A 12,614-nucleotide genomic window follows, 5' to 3' on the forward strand; every position below is an offset into this window, starting at 1 on the left:
TTAGTCTAAAGGCAGTATAACATCAATCGTGGTCCTCATTTGCAAAATATTAATGCGTTTTGAAACCTATATAAAAAAGAAAGTGTCGCAACCTTTTAGTGAGCGAGTGTACGTATGTGTAAAAAAAAACTGTTGCAATCGTACGCGATATTATAATACACGGACTTACCGAGTACAAGAACACGTGGCTCAACGCCAGGATAAGGATGCGTTAAGGGCAAGGACGATGGCAGTATCACATTCTGCATAGTCGGCTGCGAGTCTATAAGTCGTTCCGGATTATGTGGCCTCGGCGGGCTTATGTTCCTCGGGACTTCGAACGACGTGAGCGTGTGCGATCTCGCGAAGCTCACGTGTTTCGCCTTCGGAGCTTGCGTTATTTGCATCGTTGTCACGGAAGCGGGTGGAGGAGGTATCGGTGGTAACACTGGCCGCGGACCTTCCAACTTCATGGATTCCTCGTCCTCCGGCACCCAAGTGTATCTATCGCGATAACAAAAAATTACACCGTCAAGTTATAGTGCCATTAAACAACGGTTTGCACTATCGATCGACGATATCCCAATTAAATTTATCGGCAAATCTCTGGAGTTGGATGCTCCTGCGAATATCTAAACCGTTTTTAATTCAATTTATTGTCACTTTAGAATATTCAGGTTAATTCAATCTGTGTTAAAATTATTACTACCTTTTTATGAAATTCATATCATTATTGACGCATGGCTATAATCATAATTGAAATTTCTCAATTACTTTAAAAATATGTATTAATTAAATGATATTGAGATGTACACTTTTAAAACGAAATGTGTGCCTGCGTTAATAATGGAAATTAAGTGAGCTAAATGGGAAATGCGTTATCAAGTGATTGTCCTATATATAGGTCGTGCTGTTGCAAATACAGTTCGATACACGCGTTACGGATGTATCGTAAGGGAAGCGGAACGACAACGTGTCATTCTCATCGAGGATCAGATGGATCTCTTACAGAAGCAGGTACATATGTTATACGTCAATTTTTAAAAGCGCGACGCTACTGCACAACGATAATTTTTATGGTAAAATAATTACGTGGAAAATAGATGAATAAACAGAAAAATTAATAAACTTAAAAATAAGATTGTCAGCGCGAGACTATATTTACGATGATCACACCATCTATCTATTAGCTCCAGACTTTTTTCCGCGTATCCCGCACATAACAGCGATTTTACGCGCAACCATAATTTTTTAATCGACCGCTTTCAGTTGACCTTAAAAAGCTGATAAAGGGGCGGCGCAGCACTCATGCTAATCAGAAATAAACCCAACCCTAGACACCATGCTATGAGGAGACCACGGAAGGCACTTTACACGTAACAGTCGATGGAACACCGTTGTGCTATATAAATATCGTTTTTTTATATAATCTATCTAAAACCATAGAAGATACTTGGATCAATAATAAGCATAAAGATAAATTTCCGGATGTGACTCTTTTGTTATATAAATTGTATCAAAAAAGCGCGCGCCATCGTTACGGATTTTTCGGCAAAAACTCATAATGGATTTTTCTAGCGAAAAAATTTTATTATTTTCTTAACAATGTTGTAACAAACACATCTATTTTTAATATGTTCTATATTTCCAACTTTTTTATTTGCATTGCAGGCAAAAGAATGAGTTTTTTTTTTCAACTTCGTTGCCCTTGCATGCCCGACGTTTGCACTGCGACACGCCTTTCGATCAATTACGTTACTAAAGTCTTTACCGATAAATCGATTAGTAGATACATTCTAAACGCGTCTCGACGGAGTAATTTGCCCCAAATATCCGAAGCACTCGGCTGCCAAATAGTCGGAGGTAATATCGCTATTCGCAGGTGTCGATCTCACGTGTGTAAGTATAATATACTGCACACGGTGACTGCTTGAGTAATTACCATAATTAACGAAACCGGACAAGTCCAAATATTTGATTTAAAAAATATACGTAAGTTTGTACCCAAATCTATATCGCGTCCGTAATGTAATTGTGAATTCTCGACGAAGTAGCCTTCATCGTCGTCGATGGATCGTGATGGTAATATTTGAAAACTGACAAATGTATTGCCATCAACTTTCTGAAGTAGTCGAACTTAAAACTCTAAATTCTCGACTTGTCGACGCTCTGACGAATTACGATCGTTTTTCGCGTTCGGCATCCAGGACGGGAGAAGTCTATCGTCGCGAGAGAGAGAGAGAGAGAGAGAGAGAGAGAGAGAGAGAGAGAGAGAGAGAGAGAGAGAGAGAGAGATCGATCTGTCTTCTTACTTACCTCTTCGGATCGGGCACGGTGCAAAACGATCTTGGGCGCCGTCTAAAGTAGGAACTCTCGATCCAGTCCGCCTCCTCTTCAAGGTCGTACCGCGACAGACCGCGAGAATAGGTCGGATAAGGCTGACGGTACATGATCTGAAGGGGTCTTCGGGGATAGGGCGCGTCGCAGAGGTTCTCGTCGCTCGGGACGCTACGCACGCACGCCGACAGGATGGAGTTCCTGGTGGAGCTGCACGGCGACGGTCCCCTCGTGGACAGGCATCCGAAGAAACCGCCGCCGGACTTCTCAACGGCGTCCAGCTGCCGGCTGGTGATGCAGTACTGCTCCTTGATGTCCTCGCGCGAGTACAACGGCGTCGCGCGACGATCCCACGAGTCCATGACGCCGGGACCGCCGAAGCCGCTGTGGAGGTCTACCTGCGTCGAGACGTCCACCTGTCGCGAACAGAGAAACGCGCGGATATACAATATTCCCGGAAACGGCAGCCGGGGAACGATTCCGACGGGCAGCGGACGTTGATTGACGCGCGGAGCGATCTACGCGGATGCGATAGGCGTAGGTAATTCCGAAGGAATCACTGTGCGCGAGACTACTGATTTGTAGGTATATAGCTAACTGATATAGGCGATTTCGACGACAGCGCTTTCTCATGTTTGATATAATTTTGCGCTCAAAATTGAGAACAAAAGGATTTTAATTCATTTCGTCCTTCGAAATGAGAGGTGAATGTGACTCACAGTGAGATAAAGCGAGAGCAAGAAGAATACCTGAAAACTAATTGCTGTCAAGCGCTGTCAGGAAAAGCGCTCTCTAAATGAAATGAAATTACTGCGAACGTACACGCAGACTTGTCACCTTTATTTGTGTTACCATTGTAAATTACTAAAATCACATGATAAAGTTTTTATACTTTTGCTCTTAATGTATCCGCCATTTAACGTGGAAGGAAAAGTTTTGTTAAAATAAAAATTTAGCTAGATACAGAGTTGAAATTAATTTGGTTGGACCATCAAAATAATTACGTAGGACATTGCTTAAACGTGATATGACAAAACTTTTTGTAGCATTGCTTAAGCATTCTACATAATTATCTTGATGACTTGATGAATAAAAATATTTTTAGATCTGTATCTAACTACTTTTTTTTATTATTTCAGCAAAATTATTCTTTACACATATATATGATTAAAATGTAGACTGCATAAGATATATTATTTCCGAATTCCGATCAAGATCTTTTCGAGATAAAACGTTTATTCGCAATATTAAATTTCCAGCAAATTTCCTTGCTGAAAATGTGATATTCAAGATTCAAAATATTGAAAATTTTACTTATTATGGATGTTGAAACATGAAGCGACACTTGTAAAAAAAAAAAGTAAGAAAACAAAACGTTCTCGTGCGGGGCGGTATTGTCTTCGGCGGGGCAGTTAAAAATTGTATCGCTCGGCGTATCGAGTACGGTAAACTGCTTCATTCATTGAAGTTCCATAGCTATACCGCAACTCATTGTGCCGAGCTACGTTATCGGAAATCGCAATAGTCGCTGCATTAAACTTCTGTAATTTCCCGGACTTCATTACCGTTCTTGCATTATTCCTTTCCTAAGCATGGAGTTCCGCCACCTCCTGCCCGCGCCATGGTGACGGCATTGTAGCCGCCTAATGTCTATTATCAGTTTCCGGTAACGAGATTCGTTTGGGTTGTTTTCCGTTTAGCGGAGATCAACGAGACGGGCGAGGGAAACGTATCAGCCGTCGTCAAACGGAGAGCGTTTCTCTCGAGGAGACTGACCTACATTCGGTTCGCAGGAAACGGATTTTGAAGCGCGAGCAATGTCCTCATTCTCCAAGGATGAGAAGACGATTAGAAGATAATATTAATACTCGTGTAATCCAGAATGAAACTTGTCATTGATTGTTGCAGCATTAATGTATTTTTTTTTAATTAATTACAAAATATTTATATTATAAAATATAAACAAAAATTGTTGCTTCTTTAATGGAAATAAATACATGTAGATAAATATATAGACAAGCATATGGAAACAATAAAGATGTGTAATAAATAATAGAAAAGAAAATAGACTGTATATACATATAGAAGGAGATATATTTCCCTCAGAAACTTTCTTATCAAAGTTAACTTAAAAAGATACGCACCGTTCCAATATATTTATTAGTTAATAAAATATGTCAGATGTAACAACTCCTCAATTAAGTTTATCTGTCAGTGATTGGTGAGATCTGATTATAGCAATAAACGTAGTTAAAGAACTTCAATTACCAAACAACTACTTTCTTCTTATCATAGTATAGGTACGAGAACGAGAGGTGTAAAATAAAAATTTTGTTCGATTTAATGTATGATATCAATATTGTGTTATATAATGTATTGCATACAGATACAAACGTGTTGTATTATGGAGCTGTTGTGTGTGCTGCAATAAATCAAATTCTAAATACTTTCTTCCGCTGTATAAATAACTATCTCATAAATCATGAATTAAAAGCGAACAAAATCCGATGTGTGCTAAAACAAAACCAAAGCTTTCGGCACGTCTCACGACTGTCTATGAATTCATATTTATCGGTTTATTTATTTTTCGTTATTTATAATACGCGTCATTTCATTTTTAGAATAACCAAAAGTGAAGAAGTGCCTCGAATGAAAAAGACGAATGTCATTTTGGAAAACTGCCATGCAACGCAAACGACCCGATGCTCCAGCAGTTGGGCATACATCACGTTCTTGCTACGCATAAACATGTCTATCATTGGAATTGGGAATCTCGATTGGTACCTGGGGATGATAAACGGGTGTCGTTCTGCCGACAGCGTTGGCATCTCCCCGCATAGCAGGCGGCATGCTCGCGGAGGCCGTGGGCAGATTCCTCGGGTTCATAGCGATCTCGGGGCCGGGATGAATCCTCCTGACACCCGCCGGAGTACCGGTGGGTGCCACGCTCGGTGCCTTCACCATCCTGGGGGCCGCACCCCGCGCGGGTCACACTGACTGGCTGCGAAAACGGCCGCGAACACGCACCACCAGCTGGCCTATCGATCTACCCGCTTTTTCCCTCACGAACGAGAGAAATTGTCCTGTACTCTCGGTGCCCTGGGGGTGAACCGAGAGGCACCCGCGGCCCAGCCAGCCTCCTCGTAGACTACCTCGTCGGCGCGTCACGCGCCCGCGGGACCTTCATGATCGCGCGAGCGGGACGACGGGGTCCACCATCCGACCTGCGTCCTTACGCGACACTCGCGCCTCGACGGATACGCGGTAATCTGTCGGTCTCCTCCTCAGACTCCTCTGGCGATTGATGAACGTGCCGCGGAGGATCCGACAACGACGAGCGCGACGGCGGCGATGGTGACGGCCACCACGACGACGTTGGCATACGTCGGACACGACCGAAGCGACGCGTCTCGGTGGTCCTCGCGGGAGAACGCGAGGGATGACGAGCTCCCCCGTGCGTTGGAAGAGACGCAACCGGAGGGGTGCGCGTGCTGGTGCAAGGAAGAGCGCGTGATGTGAGAAGGGTAGATACGGCGGAGGCAGCGGTGGAAGAAGCGGCGACGGTGATACGGATAGAGGGGGATGAATGGAGGGAGTGGAAGCGTGGGAGAAATTGAAAGCGGGGAGGGAAATCATAGCGGATGTTCGCGGCAAAAGAGGGATGATGATGACGGGGGTAGCTGATCGCGGTGGGGGTATTTGTAACCTTCGTTACTCACGACTCGTGTATTCGCTTTGTGAGCCGCACAGCACGCTCTCTTCGTTATCCGACATATTAATACCGTGATATTTATCCGTGTCTCGTTTAATGCCGATGGGGTGAACGTCGTTCATAAATAGTAACTTCCCCGATTATTTTCATACGGCGGTGAACTCTGTCGAACTAATTAATCGGCAATCGCGATTATTCTACTGAAAATTTTATGGGAAGATCTTGATTCCTTTTCGTAGTCGATAGAACATATTATAATCGGAGTGAAGAAGCATCCCTCTTTTCGTGTTATCGAGATTGTTGAAAGCGTCAAATAATGAAGTGATTAGATAAATCCGTGTTGATTTAAAACATTTATAATTATATTATATAATATTACATATAATCATCCATGTATAATTATATAATTATATTTACTTTTAATATTTTTATGATTATATAAAATTGACCAATTTTTTTCTCATTTATAATACTGTGTGTTGACTTAGTCATATCTTCTTAGTCAATCGAAACGTTTATAGCTGTCGCAAAATGTCTTAGCGTTTTAAAACATCATGGTAACAAATAATTAGGTGAGCAATAATCAGGCTAATAGCATTCACTGGAATCAAAGGTAAACCAGGAAATGAACGGGAGAATCGTTCCGTCGCGGGCACGTGTGCATATAGGACAATGGCATTAGCTGGGAGGAAAGATAAAAAAGCGACATGTTAAACATACACTGCGGTGGAACTGGCACGTCGCGGCGATGAATGAGGAGGCCGCGGGGAAAGCGGGTGGCGGCGGTAAGGGTAGAGGGAGCGAGATAAACGAGATGACACAGTTGCAATATTGAAAAGACAAGCCGGACGCATGTTGGCACGGCGGAATGAAACAAATATGACGTCATAGACGAGCGTTGTCCTTAAAGCTGCGACGCCTACGTTTTGCGGCGTATATGCGCGCGGAAGTACAGACACCTACGAGATGAGTAAAGAAGAGAAGAAGAAACGAAGAGAGAGAGGGAGAGAGGGAGACAGAGAGAGAGAGAGAGAGGGAGAGAGAGTGAGAGAGAGGGAGGGAGGGAGAGGGAGAGAAAAAGCGCGAGAGGAGAGAATGAGAAGGGGTGAGGGTAGGGGAAGGGAAGAGTACAAGACCGGCCACGTCGAGACCAGATGGAGCTCCTGCCATATCCTTCCGCCGTCACCCTCTTTGTGGCGGCACCGGAACTACCCTCTGAAGTTCAAGCGACTAAGTATTTTGGTCGACATAGTTTTCTATCGAAAGATAGAATTTTTATCTTATCTTTTTATCGAGTTATTTAACTTGTTTATTCGTTTGCTAAATTTTCAGCCTTATTTTTGTAACGTATTTTTGAATGTTATTTTAATTAATTTAACGTTTATTCATTTAATCCAATTTATAAATCTGGCACTGGGATTATATCAAATTAATTTGATACTGTTTTTTTTTGTTAATCTTAATTTTAATATGTAAATAAAAAATCTTATTAATCAGAGTTGCTTTCAAAAGTAAAATTTGTGTATCGTATATTTATTGTGCATATATTATTATCGTATGTTTATAATATGTTAATTTCACATTATGTAAATGTTTTTAAACATTTTATACACACGTTTTAGTTCTTTCGCTGATACAGAGAGGTCGCACGTATGACAAATCGTATCTGTATATAAAATCGATGCAGGTATCACATGTACCGGCTGATTTCAGATTACAAAAGGATATATATTATTTTAATTTCATAATTATTACATATCGAAGCATAAAAACAAATGTATAATAGGAATTACAGTTTAAATTATAGATACATACATATTTTATATATTATTATATAAATGTATTAAAATTACAGATATGTTTGATAACAAAAATAAATTAATTATAACTATATTTTTTTCAACTATAATAATGAATGAATTATTATCACTGATAATATCGAAAAATCTTTCAAAAATGTTTCGAGAACTTTATAGAGTGACGTTATATTATATTTTTGAATCATTAATTATAACACAATATTATCTGTGAAAATATTTCTGAAAGCGTCAAATATTTCTAAAGCGTACGTTTAATGTCTTTTAACTCTTTTCTTATATGTATATTTATACATGTATATATATGTATGTATGTAAAATCTATATGTATATAATTTCAATAGCAAATTTTAAATAGTCTAAATTGATCCGAAGATAATGTAAATGTTTATTTTATATAATCAATAACTCGTAAAGATTAAATGTTTTATTTGATAATTTTATATATCTATAGATAAAATTCTGTAGATATATAATTCTGCAATTCTGTAATTGTTCTACGGACATCTAGTCAATATTATGCCCCGTAGCGAATTATTGCTGACAATATTGTTCTGATACGTAGAAAATATAAAAGAGATCTACGTTGATTTTTTTACCACTTTAACAGAATTCGAACGAGACAACTGTCCGGCTATTACGTGACTTTGCATTTCTAGCTGAACAAACGGAGTTGGTGTGGCGTACAAATAAACACGCGTGAATTTATAGAACGGGAAAGCGCGTATGTGCGGCGCAGCTTATTCCTTTTTACTGAACCTTATGATCTCGCGCACTGAATAGTTATCGCGTCGAATAGTTATCAAGCGAACCTCGCTGATGTAAAGTGCGCAACTGCAAAAAAAAAAATTTTTTTTCGTTTTCGGTATTTCCTCTCTAAATCGTTGGAGATTCTCGCGGAAATTTACGCTTGGATAAAGTGTGCAAAAGTAAAATTCGTCGAATAATATTTCACAGAAATTACTTATTAGTTATATTATTAAAGATCGATGTCGAATAGCACGACGCTTTACTTAGTTGCCCCTTTGAAATTTTGCGAGTCCCTCTTCAAACGGGATATCCCTTTCTGCATATTCTACGTGGAGGAGCATATATAGGGCGGAAAAAAAATGAAAGACGGAAAATGGAACGATCGGGTGACACTGAACGTGGGTGGTGTTCGACACGAGACGTGTAAAGCGACGCTGAAGAAAATCCCAGCGACCAGATTGTCACGGTTAACAGAGGCGTTAGCGAATTACGATCCGGTTTTGAATGAATACTTTTACGACCGGCATCCAGATGTTTTCGCGCAAGTGCTCAATTATTATCGCACCGGAAAGCTGCATTATCCCGCGGACGTGTGCAGTTCGCTCTTCGAAGAGGAATTGGAATTTTGGGGTCTCGATTCGAACCAGGTTTTGATTCAATATATTTCGCTCCAAATAAATTGCACAATTATTATTTGTTAATTCATCAATTGCAAATTATATATCTATATGTATTGAAAAATAATATCAGTAAAATAGAATATACATACGACATTAATATTGTAAAGTATATATATTATAGATATAAAATCCAATAATTTTATGTCAATATTCTGTCAATTATTTAAAGCAGTTCCAATCACGCTTGCAATCTGTGACGCATCAGCGATTAATTTTAATGTAAATTTAATTTCTCATTTATTTTGTTAAAATAGTAATTGTAATTAGCGTCAGTTTTTCTGAAAAAATCAGATTAAAAAAATTTTTTTTTACTGAAACATCGTTTTAATCAGTCTTTTAAATTAAAGTTATTTATTTTTTTTCATGCATAAAAATTAAAGGTTTGAAAAAATTAATAGAACGGTAAGAAAAATCATCATTTCGCAGATACTTGATCAAATGTAAAACAGAAAAATTCAAATCTATATATAGAAATTAATTTCTATATAGGTTCTAAAATAATTATCTCTTTACATGTTGTTTTACATGACCTTCATATAGAAACAATTTGACATTATTTATAAATAATTATATTGCTCGTATGGAGTACATTAATAATCACTTAATTAAGATGACTTTCTTTAGATAGAGCCGTGTTGTTGGTCGACGTATAACGTACATCAAGATACGCAAGCCACCTTGACAATCCTCGATAAGCTCGACGTCGACGGTGAAAAGCTCAGCGGCGAAGAAATCGCTCGGCTTTTCGATTTCGAGAACGAGTATCGTAAAGGGACTTTAACGAGATGGCAAAGATTACGGTCGCGCATTTGGGTACTTTTCGACAAGCCGTACTCTTCGGCAGAGGCCAAATGTATAGCCTGCGTATCGATATTCTTCATTTGTCTGTCGGTATTCTGTTTCTGCGTGAAAAATCACGCGCCAGTGGGATTACCGAGGAATAAACACGACTATGAAAAATTGAGGGGAGACCCTTTAAATATTGAAACTGCCACTGATCCTCACCGAGCGTTTTTTTACCTGGAATACGCTTGTAATGCTTGGTTCACTATGGAAATAACGCTCCGCTGTCTTGTACGATTTTATTGTATTTGCTTTCATTTAATTCACCGTTAATTACATTTTGCCGAGTGTTTCAGTTCTATTCTACGAGAAATAATGTATATATATATCTCTCTTTACTTTTGCCGTAATATTCTATTATAATGCTAATTCTTTTAATTTATGATTGATAAACCGAGTTACCTTCGGCCGCGTGATGGGTAATGTAGTGAAAACTACGATACTATGTAACTTAATTGCAGGTAAGTCCCAGCCTGAGGCACTTCGCCATGTCGCCGGTCAATACAATCGAGCTGATAGCGACGACGAGCTTCTTTACGGAGTTTCTGACAAAACCGAACCTTTATCTCGAGCTCCTGTCAGTAGCGCGTGTTCTACGACTATTCAAATTGACGAGGCACTCGCCCGGACTTAGAATCCTTATTCACACCTTTAAGACGTCCGCCAAGGAGTTGACCTTACTAGTCTTCTTCCTCGCGCTGGGGATCGTACTTTTTGCCAGTCTCATATTCTACGTTGAACGCCTGCAGGTACATTTTAACTTCTAGTTTCACGAGGGATAAAGCTAAATATTTTAAGAGCATAGTTCTAAGTGCGAATTTAAATAAAGCGGTGAGACTTTTACGGTAGAATTTGCTGTGCAGAGTTCAGACTTCCAGTAAAAAGAAATTCTTAGAACCCCAGCCGACTTATGGACTTTCATTTCGACTCTCTTTTGCGTGTAACAACGCGGATCGCGTGAATATAAATCAACAGTAAAAATAGAAATAAAGTAAAATAAATTTAAGAAAATTGAAAATTTTCTACTATAAATCAATTGGCATCTCTGCTCTTCAAAAACGGGGATTAAATCTAAATTATTCTCGATCTCGCGATATTTGTCAGATGCTAAAATTATATTCTGACTTTTCATATTGCCATACTTTTTCAGGAAAATTCCAACAATGAAAATTGAAAATTTTCTGCTAGATCAATTGGCATCTCTGATCTTCGAAAACGGGGATTAAATCTAAGTTATTCACGATCTCGCGAAATTTGTACTAAAATTATATTTTGGCCTTTCATAATTGCCACACTTTGCAGGACAATCCCAACAATGATTTTGACAGCATACCGCGAGGTTTATGGTGGACCTTAGTTATTATGACCACTGTAGGCTACGGCGACGTGACACCGAAAACTTTTCCCGGCATGTTCATCAGCGGACTGTGCGCTCTCGCCGGTGTTCTGACCATCGTTCTTCAGGTTCCGGTCATTGTCAGCAACTTTTCCATGTTTTACTCGCACACGCAGGTACTTGATTATATCCGCCGTATATGATTATTAATTTATAATTATCTCAAAATAAAATCCAAATCAAATTAAAATTAATTTTATATAAAAATTGAACGTGCAGGTACATGAAAAAGTAAAATTTTCAGGCGCGTATCAAGCTACCGAAGCAAAGAAGAAGATTTCTATCGGTTTCTCCAAGACAAACGAGGTCGCCGTATCAGAATTATGTTGACAACGAGGATTACCAACTTCTACCGAGTTCAGCCTCTAAATCAATAATGAACTTAACACCTCGATCAATCAACACTGGATTAAAAGATGTATTATACTATCACAAGTTATTATAAAAATCATATATTTTTCTTTTACACAAATTGTTTTGTAAATATCTTTTTGCATTCAATTTTATTTACTCTTTATTACATTGCAGCATAGATATTTCAGCTGGATCGGACAGAAACCTCAGTCAATATGAGATCAGAAATAGAAATACAGTCAATCAATTTGATAGCAAAATGCATCTTCAGGGATTTGAGGACGAAATGCCACTTATATCCGCTTATATAGCCATTTCTGATACCATTGTAATGATATCAGAAAACAGTTGATACAAAAACAGAAATATCGATAAAGACAGAGAGACAGTAAGTACGTCTTTGTAGGATTACGATTCGTAGTAGCAATAAAATTACTTGTTAAATATGTAGGATGTAAAATAAGAAAAAAACATCTGTAAAACAAATTTGTAGTCAAAGAATGAGAAAACTAAAGCCGTTTTCTTCTCTTTGAAAGTAAAGAAAGTTTCGCGAAAACAGTTTTGCCAATTATCGATTATCCGGATATAATGATATTGTCCGCACAATTTATTCGTCAAACAATTAACGTAAACTCTTTTAATAAAGAAAGTGGGAGAAAATAAGTTTATAAGCTTCGACACCGAGTTACAGAAAGTTTCGAAGCGGACAAAGGAGGACGAGGTGTCTCGAGATAGTATCGCGGATG

At 38.9% G+C, this 12,614-nt stretch overlaps 2 protein-coding genes across 4 annotated transcripts in view; one reads left to right on the top strand and one right to left on the bottom strand.

Annotated features, from left to right (window-relative positions):
• The window catches only part of LOC105455556, a 21,915-nt gene extending 16,505 nt beyond the window's left edge, over positions 1-5,410 (bottom strand). For all 3 annotated transcript variants that reach the window (XM_011698959.1, XM_011698958.1, XM_011698957.1), the window contains exons 1-3: positions 5,101-5,410; positions 2,296-2,732; positions 170-483 (exon numbers count right to left, since the gene is read on the bottom strand). In XM_011698959.1, the coding sequence (XP_011697261.1) occupies positions 170-483; positions 2,296-2,732; positions 5,101-5,280 (931 nt within the window). In that variant the 5' untranslated portion in view covers positions 5,281-5,410. The remainder of the gene's footprint in view (positions 1-169; positions 484-2,295; positions 2,733-5,100) is intronic.
• Positions 5,411-8,661: 3,251 nt separating this feature from the next.
• On the top strand, positions 8,662-12,220 carry LOC105455579 (potassium voltage-gated channel protein Shaw-like). Its single transcript, XM_011699005.1, has 7 exons — positions 8,662-8,774; positions 8,943-9,242; positions 9,900-10,349; positions 10,580-10,867; positions 11,421-11,630; positions 11,759-11,949; positions 12,043-12,220. Exons 2-7 carry the CDS (start codon positions 8,955-8,957, stop codon positions 12,218-12,220), a joined length of 1,605 nt encoding a protein of 534 aa, XP_011697307.1. The 5' UTR covers positions 8,662-8,774; positions 8,943-8,954.
• Positions 12,221-12,614: the final 394 nt, after the last annotated feature.

The sequence above is a fragment of the Wasmannia auropunctata genome, unplaced genomic scaffold (genome assembly GCF_000956235.1).
Source record: "Wasmannia auropunctata unplaced genomic scaffold, wasmannia.A_1.0 LD335898.1, whole genome shotgun sequence".
In the NCBI taxonomy this organism is placed as follows: Eukaryota; Metazoa; Arthropoda; class Insecta; order Hymenoptera; family Formicidae; genus Wasmannia; species Wasmannia auropunctata.

What these genes read in the sequence shown, in the direction of transcription:
- LOC105455579 (XM_011699005.1), top strand. Translation starts at nt 8,955, where the DNA reads ATGAAAGACGGAAAATGGAACGATCGGGTGACACTGAACGTGGGTGGT. An exon ending in GGGGTCTCGATTCGAACCAG is followed by an intron (nt 9,243 to 9,899) that starts GTTTTGATTCAA and finishes GACTTTCTTTAG; the next exon opens with ATAGAGCCGTGTTGTTGGTC. An exon ending in GATGTATTATACTATCACAA is followed by an intron (nt 11,950 to 12,042) that starts GTTATTATAAAA and finishes ATTACATTGCAG; the next exon opens with CATAGATATTTCAGCTGGAT.